Source organism: Helianthus annuus, chromosome 15 (genome assembly GCF_002127325.2).
Source record: "Helianthus annuus cultivar XRQ/B chromosome 15, HanXRQr2.0-SUNRISE, whole genome shotgun sequence".
Taxonomy (NCBI): Eukaryota; Viridiplantae; Streptophyta; class Magnoliopsida; order Asterales; family Asteraceae; genus Helianthus; species Helianthus annuus.
The window spans coordinates 25,522,324-25,545,739 of NC_035447.2; the positions used below are offsets into that span (position 1 = coordinate 25,522,324).

The 23,416-nt window shown below is 34.9% G+C and overlaps 1 protein-coding gene across 3 annotated transcripts; it reads right to left on the reverse strand.

Moving 5' to 3' along the window:
• Positions 1 to 5,119: 5,119 nt before the first annotated feature.
• Positions 5,120 to 10,600, reverse strand: LOC110911009 (transcription factor TCP5). Of its 3 annotated transcripts, none has more exons than XM_022155575.2 (2): positions 10,297 to 10,600; positions 5,120 to 6,463 (listed from the first exon to the last, which is right to left on the reverse strand). In XM_022155575.2, exon 2 carries the CDS (start codon positions 6,392 to 6,394, stop codon positions 5,351 to 5,353), a length of 1,044 nt encoding a protein of 347 aa, XP_022011267.1. In that variant the 5' UTR covers positions 6,395 to 6,463; positions 10,297 to 10,600; the 3' UTR covers positions 5,120 to 5,350. The 3 variants fall into 3 exon arrangements, with proteins under 3 accessions (XP_022011267.1, XP_022011268.1, XP_022011266.1); XM_022155576.2 differs by lacking the exon at positions 10,297 to 10,600 and adding an exon at positions 7,200 to 7,347; XM_022155574.2 differs by lacking the exon at positions 10,297 to 10,600 and adding an exon at positions 6,698 to 7,187.
• Positions 10,601 to 23,416: the final 12,816 nt, after the last annotated feature.

Below are 23,416 nucleotides of genomic sequence, written 5' to 3' on the forward strand. Positions count from 1 at the left end.
TTCGGCTAATTACGACGAAACACGGACGGACGCTAAAAACGATCCAAATTACGCGACGAATGGAATTTTATCATGCCACACACTAAAATAAAATATTTTAATGCTTACATAACTTTTTGGGTGTCCGGGGATATTCAGAACGCGAGATATGCGCAAAAGTGCAAACTTGTGCACTTTTTGACACTTTTAGTCCCTGCATGACATAAAAGTTTATTTTTGCGCACCGAACACCTCTAAGCCTATATCTAAGCTATATAAAGGATAAATAGGGTATGTTTAACTTGTGGACATATTCCGGAAGGTCCGTTACCATACGATTCGACCTCCTTTTGCAGTTTGACGCAATTAGTCCCTTAATTGCGCAAAGTAGCGCGAAATGCCGTTTAATGACATCTAAGCCTTCCATGGCCCATAATAATCATTCTCAAGCATATATTTAAATATTACTATGCTCTCGTTCACTTAAATGGTCACCGAATGGCGTAGATTCAAAAGTTAACGCTTTAGGCCCCTCTATTGCGCAAACTTGCGCATCTCATCATTTAATTGCATTGAAGCCTCATCTAATCCATATTAGGCATCCTTGACAGTATTATTAAACATCACGATGCTTCGGGTTCGCTAAAAGGCCATTCAGAGGTATAATTAAACATATTGACGCTTTTAGTCCCTCTAACTTGCAAAGTTGCGCGTAACTTTACTTATAGGCATAAAAACCTTAGTTGGCCATTACTTGGCATTCCCGAGAGTATAATTAAATATCATGAAGCTCCCGGTTGGTTAAAAGGTCACTCAGAGGTAAGAATTAACATGTTGACGCTTTTAACCCTTTATTGCGCAAACTTTCAATTAATTACGCAAACGGCTACATTTTACCATCAAGTGGCACATTTGTGAATATCACCATCGTGAGAGGTTATTTAGAAACTTATTTTAGGTATGCTAACACTTCCAGTCCTTTCAAAATCAAGTTTTCGATTTTTCGAAAAATTTAGTCCCTAAATTTCACTGTTTGACTTCATCAGGGTTTATTACACGTGTCAATACCTCATTGGACATGATTTTACGAGGTGTTACAAAAAACCAAATGGTACCACAATTTTCATGGATGTCTGTTGATCAATGTGATATCATCATTCTTCATTTTGCCGGGTCATTTACAACCTCTATGCATATGTTTGTTCAAGAAGGCAAAGAAGTCTCAAATCCTCTCTACACTTCATGGATGTCTGTTGATCAATGTGATATCATCATTCTTCATTCACGTCTAACGGAAGAGGGAGTTTTTGAAATTCTAGCTCTTTCTACGGCTCGTCAAATATGGGTTAATCTTGATTCCACATTGTCAACTCATCTGTTGAAAGACTTCATAATCTACGTGATTAGCTTTGTCAAATGGTTGAAGGTACTTTATCTTTTGTTAATTATCGTTGAAAGTTTAAATATTGTATGTGACTAGTTAACTGTTATTGGTCAACCAGTGGATGAACTAGAGAAACTTCATCGGTTTTTTGTGGTCTCAGAGCCTCCTTTGAGACCGCCTCAAGTCTCGACTACAACTTGTGCTACTCAAGATAAGGCCGATATAATTAAACCTCGTCGTCAAGCAAATTTGGCTCATCAAGAATCTCATAAACTTTATTCGGCGTTGTTTTCTACAACTGAACCGAAAGGGTTTAAGTCTATCGCTAAAAATCCTAAGTGAATGGTGACATTGCATGAGAAATGTTGCCTCTTCAACAAAATGCCACATGTCCTTGGTGCCTCGACCAACCACACGTGATATCGTTGGTTCTTAATGGTTTTTTTCACACCTCATATAATTCTAATGGAATTGCTGAACGCTATAAAGCTCGACTTGTGGCGCAGGGTTTCACCCAAATCTCGAGATTGGACTACTCCCATACCTTAAGTCTAGTGGTCAATGTATCTACAATAAGAATTATAATAAGGTCCTTAGGTCTTCACAATACAACTAAAACAACTTAAATCGCCAATTCTTGATGTGCGGAATACATCAAGTCATGTAGAACAATATATATATAGAAGAAGTGGAGAAAGCATAAATTCATCCAAAATTGCACCTGTATTGGATTTTGCAAGAGTTTATAGAAACACTTACAAAATGCCCAAAAGTTTATAGAATTCTACCCTAACACACTTATTTATATGTAGAAAACGTTCTCCTAAATACATAGGCTATCCGGATTTAACTCTAAATACTGATTGACCTGATATGATATTAGGTCAACACAACACACATACCTAAATCCGGAATAGCCTTCAGGATATACTAACTCCTAATTGACTAAACTATATTCGGATTTGTTAAACCCTGAACATCTAAACACTTAGAATTTATAAAACATTCTAAGTGTTGTTTAAAAAAAACCCTCTCTCCAAAGTGTTCGTCATAGAATACTGCACTTACAAGAATTGTTTTATCCCTTGTCGTTATTAGTAAATGGAAACTTCGTTAGCTTGATCTGGATAACGCTTTTTTTTGCTTGGCCATTTGAATGAACCTGTTTGCTTGGAGTAACCACCTGGTTTTGCAGCTCATAGTTCCATATCATGTTTATCGGTTAAATAAAGTTTTATATGGTCTTGAAAAACCATCACCTGCGTGATTTCACAGGTTAAGCAATTTTTCCTTAGTGGATTTACCTCTAGTCGAGCTGACGCTTCCTTATTTGTTTTTAAACAAGGTTCTTGCTTAATGTACTTGTCGGTTTATGTTGAGGACTTAATTTAACCAATAACCAAGAAAATTTTATTTCAATTTTCTCCAAGTTAAACAATGAGTTTACCATCAAAGATCTTGGAGATCTTAATTATTTTCTTTGTCTTGAAATCACATACACTAAGGATTGTCAATTTCTTAGTCAATTAAAGTATGATCGTAACATACTGGGACAGGCAGACCTTCTTGATTCCAAACCCGTTTACATGCCTCTAGTTCCTCATGAGATGTTCTCCACAACAGGTGATCCTTTTAAGGATCCAACCCTTTATCATTCCATGGTTGTTGCCTTGCAATATTTGACCACCACTTATCCAGAACTTTTAATGCAGTAAATCATGTTAGTCAGTTTCTTTAGGCACTAGTTGTTTCTCATTGCCAGTCTGTCAAGTAGATTCTTCGTTATGTTAAAGGCACGCTTGTTTTTGGTCTTCTGTTTCTCAAACCAAATAACACTATTATTCTTTGGTATTCATATGTTGATTATGCTCAGTATATTGAGAACCATCGATCCACGTACTAATGGCTACTCCATCTTTCTGGGTAGGAATCTTATCTCATGTAGTGCCAAGAAACAACCCATTGTTTCTCGTTCTAGCTGTGAATCTGAGAATCGAGACTTGGCTAACAACACAGTTGAAATTGTCTGGATTACTCATTTATTACAAGAACATCATACTTTACCACTTGGTTATCGCACGCTGTTATGTATTAATCGAAGTGTCCTCTTTCTTACTCAGAATCCAATCTCTCATAAGTGAGGAAAACATATTGATATGGATTATCACTTTATCATGGAGCTTGTGTCCTCGGGGAAATTATACAGTAGGTTTATTCCGACCAAGCTTTAGGTGGTGGATATATTTACAAAAAGTATACATCAGCTGCAATTTGAATACTTTCATGTTATGCTTTGTCTCCGACCACCACCGTTTCGTTTGTGGGGGATATTAGAGATACTTTAGTAACTTGATTTAGTTTATACACTTAGACCATGAGGTATAACTTAACCCTCTTAATTCCATATAAGCGTGACGTCACCCGTTTTTCCCCTTTTACTCCACCTCATCTTAAAGAAATGGTTTAACCTTGTTAACTTTACCTCACCCACCATTTTTTAATTATTTTAGTATTAAATATTTAAATTAAATAATAAAAATAATAATAATAATAATAATAATAATAATAATAATAATAATAATAATAATAATAATAATAATAATAATAATACCATTTTATTAGTTCTTAGCTAAAATAAACATTGATAATAAATAGCATTGATTTCTTATTTTTTGTTCTAATTTAACATGTTAACTAATGGAATTTTAACACCCCTTAAGATGGGGAGATAGTGGTTTGAAAAACATTTTAACTTGTTATGTTATCTTTAACACCTATAAAGTTATAGTACACTCCAAGGCTTTAGTATAAATTCTTTACTTTTTTATGTTCTGAATGTATAATGTTCTAAATCTTCACCGAATGTTGAGATTATGTTGAGATTTTCCACCGTAACAATGAGTGCCTTTAATTTCTTGACCTGGCATTTTTAGCTCCTATTCAATGTGAACATGAACTTTGAAATTTTTACTCAGTTTCTACGAAATAATATTGAAATTTTTACTCAGTTCTACTAAATAATATGATATTTCTAATTCGTCACCGATGATGTATGATGTTTCATATGTCCCTTGAATGTGTAACATCATAACAATGTTAAATTAAAGGATTGCTTCCCAACTCCAACATGATTATAAACCAAATTAACCAATTATTCATATCGCATTTACGCTTAACAACAATAGGCAGAGTAGGGTTGGAGCCCTCTCTTTAGGAGGGTGTAAGATATCTCTCACAACAAGTTAAAGATTCTCATCATTAAAAAAAAACATGGCAGAATTTTTAGTAGACTAAGTACACGTAACAACTCTAATTATGTAAGATATATTATCATCCAGATAATAATATTATAATAAATCGATGGTGTAATATCCAAATGTTATAATAAATCGATGGTGTAATATCCAAATGTTAAGGATTACCAAATAAAACTGTATTAGAAATGATTGTGAGATTTTAGGAGAAAGTGCATTGGAACTGGTTTTATGACGTATGGTTCGGTAAATGCTATACAGACATTCTCTTCTCGTAAACTATATAATATCATCGTTTTTTTTCCTTACAAATATTCATTTTTACATATTGTAATGTTTTTTTTATTTCACAATTTTGCAAAAGAATAGTACAATAAAATGAATTAAAGACCCAGCAAATATAAGTTTTTGCAAAATAATGTGAACCCAATCATTACAAGGGGAACGAAAAAAAAAACATCGAATGGGATGAACCGGTACAAAATTATTTCACATATCAATATATAAATTATATATAAGTATACATATGTAAATCTGAGTTTAACAATTAACATGATGAAAGAAACCAACACTTTAATCCAAAACTAAAAATTAAACTCAAGGTTTAAGTTATTGTTATCACGCAATAAACTCAAGAACATACCGTTGTGTCTTCTTATTTGTGATCCGAATAAGCACATCCACGTATGCTTATCGCCTTCGAGAATATGAACATCAAGAAGAAAGTGTACCCTCATTTGTTTGGTTCATGTCCACCATTATCTTGTGAAGAAAAAAACTTAGGGTTCATGCTCAAATGAAATGGTCGCATCCCTTGGTTTATTGTATATAGAGGTGGTGTGAAATTAGAATTTGAAGAAGAACTCACCATTTGGAAATCTGGTTGTTTCGGCTCAAACTCACCCGAGTTATGATCGTGTGAAGGGAAATATAATTGTGTTTGTGTTTGTGTTTGTGTTTGTGTTGGTGGTGGAGGATAGAGGAGAACCTGAGATCCAGAGGGAACGGAAGGTAAGGACGCGGCCACATTCATATTGAAGTTATGAACACTGCCGTCTTGTTGATGAGGTGCCACTGATCCATAGCTCCCGAACCGGGATAATGACAAACTAGAAGGATCCCATTTGAGAAAAGAACTGTTTGGGACAACATTGTTTAACAAACCTGGTAGACTTGAAGAATTAGGGTTTCTCTCAAAGAAATTACTAGATTGAACAAATGTACCATGATGATCTTGCTTATTTCTTGCATGTTCACCATCATTTTCTTCATAGTTACCACTAGTTTCTTTTGAAATCGCTTTAGATTTATCTGGATTCCAATAATCATCCCAATTGAGACAACTAGCACTTGTTTTCGCACCTTCTGTTCGTTCTTGTGAAGAAGCATTTATCAATGCTTGGAGGTTTTGTCCAAAGCTTAATCCAGGTGGGATTTGAAGAGGAGGGAGCTCATCAATTTCATTTTTGGCTGCTTCAAGTAACCAATCAACAACTTTACTAGGTTGGTTTAGTCCTAATCGGTCTTGAAGATCGTACAACTGGATCGCGGTTGGGACTGAAAGCCTGACCCTCCTGTCTCTTAACCCTCTAACCGTACAGACTTTACTATGTCGATCTTTGCCACCAAAAGCTCTAGAAACTCGAACAATTCTTGGATCCTTCAATCTAGACCATGATGATGTAGTCAAGTTGGGTTTAAGAACAATCTTGCTTCGATCGTTAGCGCCATCTGGTTTCGATTCGTAGTCTGATTCTCTTAAATTTGAAATATTCATCTTACTTGACTCATAACTGAGCAAAAGCTACTCCTGTATTTGATTCAGATCTTCCTGGTACAAGGGGGTCTGTAAAAGTAGATGAAGTTCATAAATTTATTCAGAAAAGCATCAAATTTTGAAACTTTTAACCCTAATTAGGATGAAATACCAAGTACCTAAAAAATCAAGTACTATGGGTGCTAAATGGTTTTTCTTTATTGTTCTTGCACAAATACATAGAATAAGAAAATGAAATTGAAAATATGCATAAATTATCACTAGAAAGTACTTGAATCAGGTAGACACAAAAGGAAAACTTACATCGACACTGGTTTCAGGTACGGTTAACCATGAATCGGCTATTTTTCTTGAACTAGTACTTCACTAGATTGTTGCTCTAGTCAAGAACAAGCTTGTTTTGAAGCAAATTAGCTGAATCTAAGGCTAAAAGTTCTCAACTTCACACGTACTTGTTTATAACTCTAGAATGTTTAAAAGAGAAAGCTTAATTGTGGAGGGCATGATTGCAGAGGTGTTTCATGAAAAAATATGAGTAATGAGAGCTTGAAAATGTTGGAACCCAACCAACCATGGCCAATAGGAATGAGTTTTTAGTAAAGAATAAAGTAATGACTCATAGTCTCCCACGTGTCGTACCTTTCATCGAAATCATGTATAGCTGTCAAGATCTTATTGAAGATTACTTTCGTCACGCGATCATGTTATTAAAGAAATACCCATTAAGACGTTGATGACAAAATACGGAAAATATAGAAGAGTTTGTAGGAAAAGAGAGACACTAACTATGATACCTATGAATTACCTTGAACAATATTGTTATTTTTGGAATTCAATAGGTCTTGTAAGCTCAAATTATGATTGGGTTGATGATTAACAAGATACCCAATATATATTCTCTTCTTGAGGTTAAGTGACATTCTTTCACAGAAGAAAGAAAGAGGTTCTAGGGTTTGTTAGGATAAAATAGTGAAAGAAAGAGCATAATAATGATATATGGGGACCATTCTGCACATATTGAAAAGTTGTGGGTAGTGCTTTATCGGCAGTTACAATAGCCAGGGTATTTTTCTAATCAAATTTTGTAGATCACATGGAGAAAAAAATAGTTGGATAATGATGGGCATGCGCACTGTATTTGGAAGAATGTATTTCTTGTATACATATGGTATATATTATTCCATATATAAGTTTACAAGTTTTTTGTGCATTATTAGTTGTAACTTGTGCTTTGTGAGTTTTTCAAAAAAAACTTGATTTTTTTACTTTTAACCTCAAGGTTATTACCTTTTTCATTTTTAACCCTACATAATTTGTTTTTTAGTTTTAACCCAAAACTTTTCATTATTTGCAATTTAGCTTCGCAACTTTTTTCACTTATGCTTTTCATGCAAAATTTTGTTTTACGTATAGTTCTAAATTTTTCGAGTTTATACGACACAATGTGCATGTGTGGTTCAACATTTTTACCTCTATTTTTCATGTTTGACAGGTTCGTCGCAACACGCATATCCTAGGTCGAGTCAGTGTTGGTGGTCGATGACGGTTGTGTGACATTAGTACTATTTGACACCGTTTTATGTCCTGCCGCAACGCGGGGTGTGCTTTGGGGGTTTTCAAAGAAAAAATGGTTATGCATATTGTTGTCGTAACGTAGGCTTTGGGGGTTTTCCAAAAAAAAATGTTTTTTTTTTACTTTTCACCCAAAATATTTCATAAATTACTTTTAACCCAAAACTATTTGTTTTTTACTTTTAACCCAAAACTTTTTATCTTTTGCAATCTATCCTTATAACTTTTTTACTTTCAACTTTGGTCATTTATAATTTTCATTTTTCGCAAATTTTTTGCTTTATCTTTGGTTCTTAATTTTGTGACTTAACACATCGCAGCTGTGTCTTTGGTTTAACATTTTTACGTTTCATTCTAAATTTTGCGAGTTAACACGACGCAACGTGCGTGTGTGGGTGAACGTTTTTACATCGTCTATTTTTCCACGTTTGACAGGTTTAACATAACATGCGGGTCCTCGATCCACTTAGTTATAACTAAAGAACCCCCGCCGCATTGCGGCGGGTCGCAATCCTAGTTATTATTAATTAGTTAACTTAAGTAAATTAAATAAAAACAAATTTAAAACACTTAAATAAAACAAGATTTTTAAAACTAGACATTTTTAGTTATAGAAAATTATGTATTAAACTTTCACATTTTCACATATAGTTTCAAATTTTTATGGTCTAGGTCATTTATGAATTCATGATTTACGTGTTTTGTTCTAAGTTTAGTGAAGTAATTTAAACCAGTTTACATTATTAATAAAACAATTTCCTTTAAGGGTAATTAAGACGAGAAAACAAAAGAAAAATATATTTGATCGACAACACAATAAAATCTATGAAGGTTTATAACTTTTTGTAAGGATAAAATTATTTAATTTATAATTCTGAATTGAAAAACACATAAACTAAACAATTTTATAGATTTAAAAATGTATATTGTTTCATATATTATAAACATCTATAGACGAATTTATATATATATATATATATTCATATATAATAAACATCTACACAAGTGGATATTCACTATAATTCTCGAATTTATGCATGTATTCGAAATTGTTACAAGAAAGAGAAAGATAGAAAAATTATAAAATGTAACTGATTAGAGAACGAAATCATTTAATCTCTTACATTTCAATTTTCATTTGTTCTTAATAATAAAAAAAATGTTTTAGATTGGTTCTCGCATTTCTCGAGTTATGATAGTGTGTGTAAGGATCTTAGTTTATAAAAACAGTGTGAGGCGACGGGTGCCCATATGATACTTAGGTAAAAGTGCCTTTAGGTACAGACATGCCTCTTGTACATGAACACATTATGTATATCGAGAGATTGTACATATAGTTTTCTAGTTTGTATGTAGAGGTCATTTGTATAGTAAATCGTATATAGAAGTTATTTATGTCTATATCATAGTTGTTAAAAGCCATCGCCTCTTGCGCCTAGGCCAATTTTTCAGGCGAGGCGAGACAGTTGCGCTTTAAGTGGAGGAATTTGTGCTTTAATTCTCCAGGTGATGGTTCAGGCGCACATTCCGGCGAGATTCCTAGATTCCGGCCAAGTTCTCTAAATTCCGACAAGATTTTCTACTTTTATATATGGACTTCTACTTTTCTACACTAATATACACTAATATTTTTAGAACTTTTGGTTCTAAATAGATGATATATAGTTTTATATAATAGCTTTTGTTTATTTTATTTGAAGAATAGTATTCTTTTCTAATACATAATATATTTTTTACTTTTTTTCATTATGAGCTTAATTTTTCTCAGGCCCTCGCTTTTTTTGCGCTTTGCGCCTAGGACCCAGGCAAGGCCTATGCGCCTAGGACCCAGGCAAGGCCTATGCGCCTTGAGTGTGCTTCGCGCCTTTAATAACTATGGTCTATATATGGATACTTAAGGATATAGAGACCTATCATACTTGTCAAAAATATTATGCAAGTTCTGCGTGCCTTGTGTACGTGATGTGTGTATGCCTACGCCTTTCAACTCGGTTCCAGAGACCATATATCTCCTTGGTGTATCTCAGGCCTTTTAAACCAAAGTCGTGATGTTACCGTAAAAATGATTAAAACAATATTTTATATCGACCATGTAGTCATACATACCTTAAATTTACTATACTTATGTTATCATTAACACATTTAATTTATTTAAAGAGATACATTATGGTGTTAATTATCAACAAAAGAGCAATAAATGAAGAAAAGAAAAGTCAATTTGATGATTAAATGAAATTTATATATGTAGTTTTGGGTACGAAGATAATAGTTACAAAAGGAGGGAGTCATCTTGAGGTGTATGAAAGCAACAGTAGGAAGAGAGAGAGTACCCTTTAGAATTATGGGTGAGGGACCAAATTACTTGCATATGCTTATCTATCTTCTTCCTCTCTTCTTTAAAACATGCACCTAGCCTTGGACCACTTCTGCTTTCTTTCTTTCTTTCCACAGAGATTTGCATGCACCTTAATTATTCATCTCTCTCTCTCTCTCTGTTTTTGTATACACACGCCTCTATATATATATATATATATATATATATATAGCTATAAACTTTTTGGAGCAAGAAGTATATAATAAATTTTTACACCCACAAGGCTTTTGGATGTTTACAAGTGTCTTTCGTGGTCTGTATAAGTGCATTGATGAAGATATATACATGTATTTATATAGTAAGAGATATGGAAGAGCAAACAAAAGAAATTGATTTTGGCTTCATATATTTGACCGTATCTAATGATTAGAAGCTGCAAAAAGATTGTGCCTTCTATCAATTAGTTTGTAGAAACAATCTATGACCGAATCTAAAGAGTTGTACATGACTTTTATTCGAGTTAGAACAAACACTTGCTAACCATTTATTTTCTTTTGGACTTATGAATATTTTCAAAAATGTATTTATTAACTTTAAGTCTCTAACATCTTTTGAGAATAAGACCTACATGTGATAAAAGATTAAAATGTGGAATCTTTTTGATACAAGCGTGTTTAGATTGAACAACCCATAGTTTTTTATGGGTGGAGTTTATAATCTTAAGGTTGTTTCGAGAAACCAAATTAATTCTTGATATATATTTATATTGTACGATGGCTTGCTAATATATGCTTTACACACTTAAGAAATTTTATAAGAGAGGTTATGAAACTTATGTCGTACATCAGAACTTGACACCCTCTTGTCATGTGGTCACGTATTATAATTGTTTTAATTGAAATGTCAGATATATAAATTGGGGAACTTTAACATAAAAACTGCACTGTACTTTTTTTAAAGATTCCAACCTAATCAAATAAGAACAATATTTTTTGTATCTCGCTTAAAATCATCACTTGCAAAATGTTTATTGAGTATTTTATGCAATTTTTGGTGCTTTGCTAAAAAGTTTAAAGGCATGGCTAGTGAACAGAGAGGGTCTTCATATTTGGGTTATTTCAGCGTAACTAACAATTATATTCTAGGAATATTCACAATATAACTTCCCCCATCAAGCCATCTTGATATTTATTTAACAACTTATGCCGCGTGCATGTATATCACTACAAGAGTTATATACCATTAGTGATGACAGGCAATAGTGGCGATAGGCTAAATGTCGTCGCTATTGGTTGATCCGCGTTTCGGTGTCTGAAACCAAACCCCAGCCATTGATCCTTATCCTGATCTAACGGTTGGGGATTTAACAAACAATAGCGGCAACAAAGATAGGGCATTAGCGGCGACGCCTTGTCTCCCCTAAAACTCTGTGTCCCTCATTAAACCCCAGCCACTCAAATCTTATCACGATCTAACGGCTGGGGGAAAACTCCGTGTCCCTAAAACTACGTGTCCCTCCTTCCCTCTACCGATGGAAAAGCTCAAGTTTGCCCCAAATCGGTTAGTTTAAGTTTATTTTTTGTTAAATTCCTTCTCTATTTTGTTATATACATGTTATAGTCTTTAATTTTTGTGTATTTTTGTGTTTATGGTAGAGAAATGGATCACCACTATCACTTTTCCGGTCACCCCCATTACTTCTCCGGTCATCACCTCGTCTCCGCGGTCTACATCTACTTGAAACTTGAAATTACGGTTAGTTTTATATGTATTTTTTTCAAAGTTTAGAAATTGTATTTGGTTTAGGTATGTAAATGTGTATGTAAGAATGTATGTTTGTATGTAAATATGTATATGTTAGTAAATGTTTGTGAAAATGTATAATGTAGGTGTATTTGGTGAAAATGAGTATATGGAAATCTAGGTATTTGTGTATGTAGGTGTATGTAAGTCTATGAATGTATGTATGTAGGTGTATGTAAATGATGAACAGTTGTGCATGTAAATGTTTGCAATTGGTGAAAAATGTGTATGTTAGTATGTATGTTTGTATAAAGTATGCAAATGTGTATGTAAGTATGTATCAATTTTGTGGTTTTTGTCAAAATGTGAGCTTGTAAGTATCTATGTGTACGTGTAAGTATGTAAATGTGTCTTATAAGTATGTATGTGTGTTGGTAGTATGTTAATATGTGTGTATAAAGTATGTAAATGTGTGTATGTAAGTATGTATAAAGTATGTGTTAATGTGCATAAATTATGTTAAAGTTTCATGATTTGTATGTTTATGGTTATGTTTGAAAAAAAAATAGAGTAAACTGCCATTTTGGTACCTGAGGTTTGGTCATTTTTGTCACTTTAGTCCAAAACTCAAACTTTTTGCATCTGGGTCCCTGTGGTTTCAGTTTTATTGCCATTTTGGTCCAAAAATAAAATCAGGTCATATTTATCTTATAAAATCCTGCAATTTTGTCCTTTTCCTCAGGGGCAAATCAGGTAATATTTGTCTTATAAAATCTGGTATTTATTTATAAAAATGAAATGACCATTTTGCCCCTGCGGAAAAGGACAAAATAGCAGGATTTTATAAGATAAATATGACCTGATTTCATTTTTGGACCAAAATGGCAATAAAACTGAAACCACAGGGACCAGATGCAAAAAGTTTGAGTTTTGGACTAAAGTGGCAAAAGTGACCAAACCATAGGGACCAAATTTGCAGTTTACTCAAAAAAAATATGTTTAAGTTGATAATTTCTATGTTTATGTTTAGGTTTGAGAAAAAAAATATATTTAAGTTGATAATTTGAATGTTTATGTGTAGGTTTGAAAAAAAAAATGTTTAAGTTTGATAATTTGTATGTTTGTGTTTAGTTTAGAAAACATTTATATTTAAGTTTGACAAATATATATATTAGTTTGGAAATACCCTCCTTAAACTAAAATCATCATTTAAAACATAACAAACATAGAAAATACCCGCCAAAATTGAAATCATCATCTAAAACAAAAGGAGCTAAGAAAATACCCGCCCGAAATTTAAATCATTATGAACATTATTACAAGCTTAAAAAATCGCACCCGATATTGAAGTCATCATTTTAAACATAACGAGCTAAGAAAATACCCGATCGAAATTGAAATCATGATTTAAAACATAACGTGCCGCCCAAAATTTAAAACAATCATTAAGAACATAACAAGCTTAAAAAATTGAGCCCGTGTTTGAATTCATCATTTAAAACATAACGAGAGCTTAAAAATACCCGCCCAAAATTGATTTAAAAATTAATTTTGGGTTTTCCCCGTTTAACTTGGGACTGCTTTTTGAATATTCTATCTCATTTAGGATGTGAATGTTTATTACATGATTGTTTGTTTAAGAAGGATTCGGTTATCATTTTCTCTTTGCTCCTCGGGTATATATATCATTATATATATACTTGTGAGCTAAGAGGAAATGTTACCAATTTTTCTTAAACAAACAATCATGTAATACACATTCACATGTAAGATAAAGTGTTTAAAAGGTGGGTTTAGCAGCCTACCTTGTCTTGTTAATCCTAAATTAGATTTTCTTTCAGTTGCATAATGCCTATCAATAAAAGCTGGATTGATTCCCTACGTCATTCACTTCACTACAAGCAAGGACTCGAGTCTTTCATCGAGATGTGTGAAAGAGTGATAAAAAACCACGATGAAGTTAGATGTCCGTGTATCCTATGTAAAAATTCTGGCTTAATAACCATGGCACCGTTTGCAGCTGTGTTTGCCGCCGTTTAAAGGCCCATTTACGGCTGCAAATGCGCCGTTAAACGACTGCGAAATCGCAGCCGTTTAACGACGCGTTTGCAACCATAAACAGACCATTAAACGGCTGCAAACGTGTTGTTAAATGGCTGCAAAATCACTGTCGTTTGCGGCTGCGTTTGCCATCGTTTAAAGGCCTGTTTACGGCTGCAAATGCGTCGTTAAACGGCTGCGATTTTGCAGTCGTTTGACGGGTCATTAAACTTAGTTTATATATAATATTTTAACTTTTTTATTTAATAGGAAGATTTTAACTTTGATGTAGTGGGACGTGATTTAGAAGCGAAAAACTTGAAGGGTGGAATTAAGAGTGTGCTTATGAAGCGGTACTTTTACCGCATGTCACACCCCGATATTTCCACGTATTACCGGTGGGCCCGGTGGGGAGTATCGTGACGTAGTTGATAACGTCATAGTCAAACAACACAATTTTAAATGCATAGCGGAAGCAAAAGATGAATCACATTACAAACTGAGTAAATAGTAATATCAAAGTATCACAACGGACTGTAACGGATCCACAGGCGGATCGAAAGATAAAATGATTATTGTTCAACAGACTTTAACATCTAGAGCTTTCAAAACTTGATTAATGATGCCAGGAGTAGCCAGCCTATTTCGTCTAGTACATGCACTTAGCCTTTTTAGAAAATACGACAATTTACACTGGTAAATACAATTTAACTGACTCATTTTGAAAAGAGTTTAAGAAAATTAGTTTGAATGCACTTAGGCAAAAATAACTTTTATAACTTGGGACAATTATTTAAAAATAATCTTGTATACAGTTTTACTTATTTGTCGTCCACTAGTACCGGTTAAAAGAGCCGGTTAAGATTAATTGACACACCACAGGTATAATTCCCACAAGGTTGATTCCTTTAAGTGGATTACCAATTTTTTTACATATGCAACTGTCAGGTGTATGCCTACATCCCATGCTTAGGTCGTGGTCATTTTTTTGAATGATGCCAAGGATATCCGGGACATGGTCATTTAACCCCCAAAGGCCATACACCAAATAATACAGATTAAAACAGGTTATGTAAATACATTAATCACAATACGATTTAAATGACTACACACCCGACCAAGCGGTATTATTATAATACCGTATCCCAAGCTCGTATAGGGAAAAATAAGTTAAAAGTATTTACCTGAGTAAGTAATAATCACAAATAGCAAGTGCACGTAGCTTTTACCGGGCTCCTAATCTGGAACGAAGGTTTGATAACCTATTAGATTCCTAACGGGTCTTTAATTAAGCCTAAACTTAGACCGGTTAGTTTTAAAAGAAGATACGGTTCAAAACGCATGATTAAGCGAAGACCGGATTAGAATGTGGTTTAAACCCGACAAGCTTGGATACTTGTTTAATATGGGTAAACTAAACACATTCTGGATTTTGAGATAAAAATGATAAGGTTTGACCCGTTTCGACTATTTATGCAGACTAGTTACATAAACCGATCCTAACGCGAAAAGTGCGTAACGGGTAACCCAAAGAGTCAAGAACAGGTTTCCTAAGTTAATATGCCTTAAATATGTTGTGATATCAGTAGGATACCTTCCATTATGCCCAAAATGAATTTAAACTCAAATTATGCCCCGTAGGGGTATTTTGGTCATTTTAAAGCTCATAAAAGAGATTAATTATAAATCTGAGTTTTAGGTTTGATATAATCAGTAAAAATATTCATTTTTATAAATCGTAACAGTAGGGTACTACATATATGTGAAATTTATCTTTTATAACCAAACTATGCACCGTAGGGGCATTTTGGTAATTTCACATAAGCTTAAAAGGTAAAAATTTACATTCTGAGTTCAAAACTTTTGTTTACTGTTAAAGTATAAAAATTTACTTAAAATATCAGTAGGCATCATACCTTATATGTTTAAAATAGTTTTAACTTATACTATGCGTTAAAAACGCTTAAAAAGGCGATTTTAAGTGATTTCCGGGTTTTATAAGAAAAGCTGATATTTTTATTATTCCAGAAAGCTTAAAATACTTTATTTATTATATAAAATCAGTAGCAAAAGGTTTGGTGTCAAAATGTTTTGAAAAACTCATTTTATAGGCCAAAAGGGCAAAACCGACAATTACCGAATAAAGCTTAGAACCCTATGTTATGCTCAGCCTAAAATTAAATAAAAATCTTCAAAAATCCCAAATATTATTTTATATTAGTAGGTAAAAAGTTTGGTATAAAAATTTGGGTTTAGATAGGCTATATGCTAATTATGCCGTTTAATTACTAAAAAGCTTTCTAATTACGCTATTGAGCATAACTCCTAATCTAGACCTCAAACTAATGTGAAAATTTAGGGACATGTTTATCTTTCAGCAATAAGGGTATCTATTCTTTCACATTTTCAAAAATATAATTTTAAGGTCAAAAGGGCATAATGGTCAACAATTAAGCATATAACGGAAACATGCAAATGAATCGGATAACTAATGAACCAAATTGTATAATCACAGAGGGTTATACTAACATAAAACTTGGTCCTAATAAAGCTCTAAGGCATTTCTAAACTATGCTCTAATGGGTCAGAATTGAAAGTCAAAGCAAAAGTCTACTTTTGCGGTTTTCGGTTCCGAACCGAGCTTAAACTGAAAATTGTCGGGTTGAACATGTTTAGACATGTTCTTACATTAATTACCAAGTTATATTAGTGATAAAACAGGTTGCATGGCTTCTACATTGTTCATTATGCATTTATTTAAAAATTAGCTTTCTGTTGACTTTTTATAATTAGCTTTGACCCGACAATTGACCTAGTTAGAGTGGGAATCAGAGGGTGCCCTTTTAAGGGTTTATTACCCACATAATTACCAACTCATAGATACTTTCAATTCGAGATTTGACTGGACAAATTATGATTAATTACGAAGTCAAACCTTAATTACGACAGTTTGACTTTAAGCTAATAAACTAAGTAAAACTGAATTAAGAAGGGTTAAGGAAGCTTACAATAGTCCTAAGCACGACTAATGACTTCTAGAAAATGTCCTTGAGCTCCAGCAATCTCCATAAATGAGTTTGTGAAAGTTTTCAAGTGAGTGTGCTCAAATGATGCAACTTTGATAGTGAATTCAATTGATTTAGATGATGCCATGCAAGTCTATGAATGATTCCTGATCATCACAATTGTCCCTATTGCATGTAAATCCATTTGCACAGCCCCTGGTATCATTTTACAGGCCCTTAAGTCGGTTAACAGGCTGAAACAGACATCTGCAGGTGTTTTCTGTCGCTGGCAGTCCCAGGCGGCCCGTGTAAGAGTCCCCAGGGGGCTTACACGGCCGGTATGAGGCCCAGCTTCACGTCAACAAGTTTCAGCAAATTGCACACTACAAGAAAACTGGGTTTTTAGTACACGCAAAAGCGTCCTAAAATGCTATTTTATAGGACCTTTCATTTAATAGGACCAACGGTAAAAGCGTTTCATGTAAAGGGGTCGTAATAAGTCTCGGAACTAAAAAAGCGTCCTAACATCTCAAATAAGATAATGAAACCAATTTTATGGTCGCGTAATATGTCTTTGAACAACCAAAATAGTGTCCTAATAAAAACATATTAGGACACTTTTACGATGTTCTAACATGTGCTTACATACTTTTAATTTTTTGATACACTTACAAGCGTCCTTAGAAATTAATTAATAGGACCCTTATGATGTTACATTATAGCTAATTTAGTACCAAGAAAAGGGTCCTAATATAGCAAATAAGATTATGAAACCAATTTTATGGTCGCATAATATGTCTATAGACAACTTAAATAGCGTCCTAAAAAGAACATATTAGGACACTTTTACAATGTTCTAATATGGGATTACCTACTTTTACAAGCGTCCTTAAAAATTAATTATAGGACCCTTATGATGTAACGTTGTAGCTAATTTAATATCAAGAAAATGGTTCTAATATCCCAAATAAGATTATAAAACCAATTTTAAAAACAGACCATCAACATATAACATCCTAATAGTTATTGTATAACATCAACTAGTGAAAGAAATAAAACTTCATTATATTTTAAATAAGCATGTTCATAACAAAAACACTAACCATAAATAAGTTCTAACATTATCTAACATAAAATCTTAACATTTAACAAAGAATTTAAAACAATTAAAGAAATAAGAAGCATAAAATCTTGAGTCATCGTGCGTCCTCAATCCTCATGTACTACCTACAAATAAACCATCCATGTATAAGTATTAAGTTCCATGATATTAAAATTATTTGTATCACAAGTTTAACAAATACATACCGAGATGAATGGATAGGGCCATGCGATATGCACCAATACAATCTTGAATTGTAGAAAATAAACCATATAGTTTTACCAAGTTTTCATCTTTTTTTATTGGTACTTGAACGTTTACCTCACACCATTGTGGTCCAATCTCTCTACCACCAACTAGATCATTTGGATCCAAGCGTTGGACCCTTCCTCTTGCTACAGTCTTGGTAGAGTTTAGAATGCTTTTGAGAAAAACTTCATCTCTGACCTAGATTTTAGTTTTCAACAAATATTTATTAAACTCTAGTCATAATAGTGCAAAAAATCATTTTACAAAAAAATTAATAAAGTTTTTCACAAGCAGGCTAACATTTTTATAGAAAAACTAAGAAAAATTGGTTTTTAATAATCCCACGTTTACAATCTTGTACACAATAATGCCCAAATCATATCAGAATCAGTGCTTATAAGTAAACCTGGCAAACAGGTCGGGTCAGGTCCTTGTATGATGGGCACTAGGGGTTGTACACTTTGAGTGTGCGACAACTCACTCTATTCAAACTATGTTTGTCAAATTCCGTCCAATCAAAACACCATTCAAATATTTCTAACACCAACTCCTAATTTGCTTTATTAACGGTGAACAATTCAAGTAACAACCCAAATACAGACCATCATGCAAATTATAAACACCTAAGTTTTATTATTTGATAATGATACCATTTAATAATTTATAATAGTATTAATCCTATTATGATTTAAATAATACTATTCCCTCTTTATTAGTAGGATCATTATAATAAACACTTGAAGGCATGTTGTAGTTTATTATAATGATCATAATACGTAATAAATTATTAACGGATTGGGATTTAATAATTAAATTATCAGAGTTAATCTACAATTATAAACTACAGTTCCAAATTCAAATTCCTGAACTTATATAATATTTACCGATTATTGTTGCACATTCTGAGCATGTTACGACTAACCCGTCATGGAATTAATTACCACACCGAATCATTTACCACGTTAACATTATACCGAGTCTTAGCATATAATCATCTGATTATCTCCAAAACATGATGTCTTAATTACTATGTAACACTCGACCCAAAACTATCAGATTAAGTATGACCTATAACAAAATCTAAAAAGTCGATCAAGCATCCTCCACTAATAAACCCTATCATCAGCATTCTAAACAAACCGTAGATTTTAAGCCAAATAAACCCACTGTTGTATCAATTCTTATCATGTAACCAAGTCAAAAACCAAAATCGACCAAGAACCATAAGGAATTTAGAACAGCCAATCGGTCAACAATCATCAGACTTTTAATAACAGTTCATTATCTAAAATTTTATTGTTATGTATTCTAAACAACATTCATTATTCCAATCAATCAATTCTAAATCAGATCGTTTGCACAATGCATACACTAGTTCATTGCAACTTTCACAGTCATTTACAAAGTCAAGAAGCACAAAAGAATGCAAAACAGTTTTAGAACATTCACTGACCATGGGGTTACGAAGCAAGGAAAGGGTATGCGGCTGTCCTGGGGTTCCTCCTCCACTGATTTCATTTGGACTGAGACTCGAGAACCATCACCGCTCTGCCGTCATCCGAGAGCCCGTCGACATCGTCGCAACCGCCACCCGATAGAACCACCATCAATCCCGTCAGCCATTATCTTGCCGGAAAACGGCACACCGCCGTTAATTCTACCGCTGCAACTCTAACCAGAACAACACGTTGTGCGAGTCGGGCCCTAATCCGAAGCCTGTCCATCACCGCCGTGGCCCGACGGCCATCGTCGCCGTTGGCACCACCGCCTCCGTCGTCACTGGCTCCGGCTTCTCTCATCTCCGTCGTTTCTCTCTCTCTCTCTAGCAATCCTCTCTCTCTTGTTCTCTGCACGTTCTGGATGTTTGTGTGTAGGATGGAATGGCTTCACTGTTGTGGGTGTGGAACAAGGTGGGGAAGGTGGTGTTTGGGGTGCAGTGTTGGCGGACAAAAGAGGGGGCGTTGGAATCACGGCTCCGGTCGCCGGAATTTCTGATCAAGAAAGAGGGAAAGGGGAAGGAGTCATGTGTGCGGCTGAAGAGATGAGAGTATTTAGGGTTTTATGTTGATCAAAATGAGGGGTGAGTTGGGTTGGGTTTGGGTATGTGCGTATGGATCCGTAAAATATTATGTATCGTTTAACGAACTTGCCCGTTTAAATTATTAAATAAATATAGCGGTAAATACATATACCGGTGTGTGTTAAATTACTTATGCTTAGCTCGGGTTATCAGTTAAATGGCACATTTCTCTCCTTGCGGTTTATTATTTAATAAATAATAAAAAATAGTAATAATAACGATACTAAAATACCCTTCTCTCGACGAGGTCAGGGTCAAGGGTTCGAGTTGTCACATAGAGACCTACATAAGAACTTAATTTTTCGTTTGGTTTTGTGTATATTAATTGCTTGTTCTTGTTGTCTTTGTGCACAACCTCTGCTTCACATATTATTTTTCTATAAACTTGTTCATGGGGGGCATTTGATATCAATTCAGTAGATGTTAACAAGATTTCTAACCAAAAACCATTGGAAAATTTAATCTTACAACAATCCAAACACCAAAAAGATTACCTAAATTCACTAAGACAATCCTCATAATCAACAAAGTCTAGAAGCAACTAAAATACTAATGCGTTTTGAGAGTTTGATCCACTTACAACCTTTGTGGTCAAAGAAGCCAAAGATGCACACCTAGGCACAAAAACGTCTAAACCTAAAAAAACTGCCCTCACCACCGGCCACCACCACCGCCGGCCATCACCACCACCACCACTCACCATCACCTCTCACCACTCACCACCACCACCACCGGCGGCCACCATCACCGGCCACCACCACTACTCATAACCACCACCAGTCGCTACCACCACTACTCACCACCACCACCACCGGCCACCACTCACCGGCGACCACCACTACTCACCACCACCACTCACCGGCCACCACCACTACTCACCACAACCACCACCACTCACCGGCCACCACCACCACCACTCACCGGTCACCACCACTGCCGGCCACCAACACCGGCCACCACCACCGCCGGCCACCACCACCACCACTCACCATCACCTCTCACCACCACCACCACCGGCCACCACCACTACTCACCACCACCACCACCACTCACCAGCCACTACCACCACCACCACTCATCGGCCACCACCACCTCTCACCGCCATCTCTCACAAGCACCACCAGCACCACCACCTCTCACCAACACCACTACCACCCCCACTCACCGACCACCACCACTACCACCGGCCACCACAACTACTCACCACCACCACTCACCGGCCACCACCACTACTCACCACTCACCACTACCACTCACCGGCCACCACCACTACTCACCACCACCACCACTCACCACGACCACTCACCGGCCACCACCACCACCACTCACCGGCCACCACCACCACTCACCACCACCTCTCACCACCACCACCACCACCACTCACCACCACCAATCACCGGCCATGATTAAGCGGGTCAGTAACCTAGTGTTATTATAAAACTCTAGCGAATAAACGTCCTATAATACATATGTTTTACGAGTCAAATATCAAGTGTCCTATTACGGTGTATTATAATAACACCATAATGATTAAGCGTCCTATAAAGGTTAAAGTTATAAGACCCTAGTGTCAAGTGTCCTATTATGTTATGTTATAATAGAACTCTAGCAAATAAGCGTCCTATAAAACTAATGTTTTATGACTCAAATATCAAGTGTCCTATTACGGTGTATTATAATAACACCACAATGATTAAGCATCCTATAAAGTTTAAAGTTATAAGACCGAAGTGTTAAGTGTCCTATTAAGTTAAGTTCTAATATGACTTCGACTAGAAAAGGTCCTATAACACTGAACATTTATGACTTAACTACCACGTGTCCTATTAAGTTATGTTATAATAGGACCTCAGATGATCAAGTGTCCTAATACAGTACAACATAATGGGACCCTAACAATTAAATGTCTTATAAAGTACTTTATTAGGATCTACATTTTAAGTGTCCTATTAAATTATATGATAATAGGACCCTAAAAAATCATCCATCCTATTAACTAGTTTTTTAGGACACCAGTTTAGTAGAGTATATTATGAAAGGACCCCAAAAGTCATTAGTCCTATTAAATAGTTTTTTAGGACCCTCTTTTACAAGCGTCCCACAGAAAAGGTCCTAAAAAGCCATTTTTGTTGTAGTGGCATTTTGGCCCCTAGTCCTTTTAAACATGGTTTAAACTTCCAAATTTGCACTTTTAACCCTCTAACTTGATTTTTAAGGACCTTTAGACTTAACCAAATTTTGTTAAGTCCTTGGTTAACTTTATGTTCAGCCGAAAAGTCATAAATTTCAATGTTGACGCTTTTAACCCTCGTATACGAATGTTATCATTACTTTCTCATACTTTATCGAAACCTTGTGAAATTTTTATCACTTATTCTAGTGAGTATAATTTACCGTTACAAAGCTTCGGGTTCGCTAAAAGGTCACTCAGAGGTATACTTTAAACATGTTGACACATTTAACCCCTATAGTTTGTAATCTCTCACTTTCTTCCACAATTTGCTTCGTATGATCCATAATTCATTCGTTTAAGGGTATAAACATCATGTAGGGTTATTGAAAAGTATATTTATCCATTGTTGACATTTTGAACCCTTTTATTCACATACTTTCTTTGTTTGTCAACTTTAGTCCCTCTAAAGCAATTCTTTACACGTTTTAAGCTCATGACACGTGTCGATATATTCTTGGACATAAATTTACGAGGTGTTACACCGCAAGCACGATGCAGCTGTATTCAGCTGCTGTACCAAAAAATGACTTTTAGCGGCGACACGTGTCGCCGCTATTGATCCTTAGCCATTACCGACCAACATTAATATCGGCGACCCTTTAGCGGCGACATGTCGTCGCTAAAAGTCTAAAGGGCAATAGCGGCGAGGGTGTCATTAGCGGAGACAAAAAGGGAAATAACGGC

Bases quoted from the DNA above. Each gene is read 5' to 3' on its own strand.
- LOC110911009 (XM_022155575.2), bottom strand. From the start codon at position 6,394: ATGAATATTTCAAATTTAAGAGAATCAGACTACGAATCGAAACCAGAT.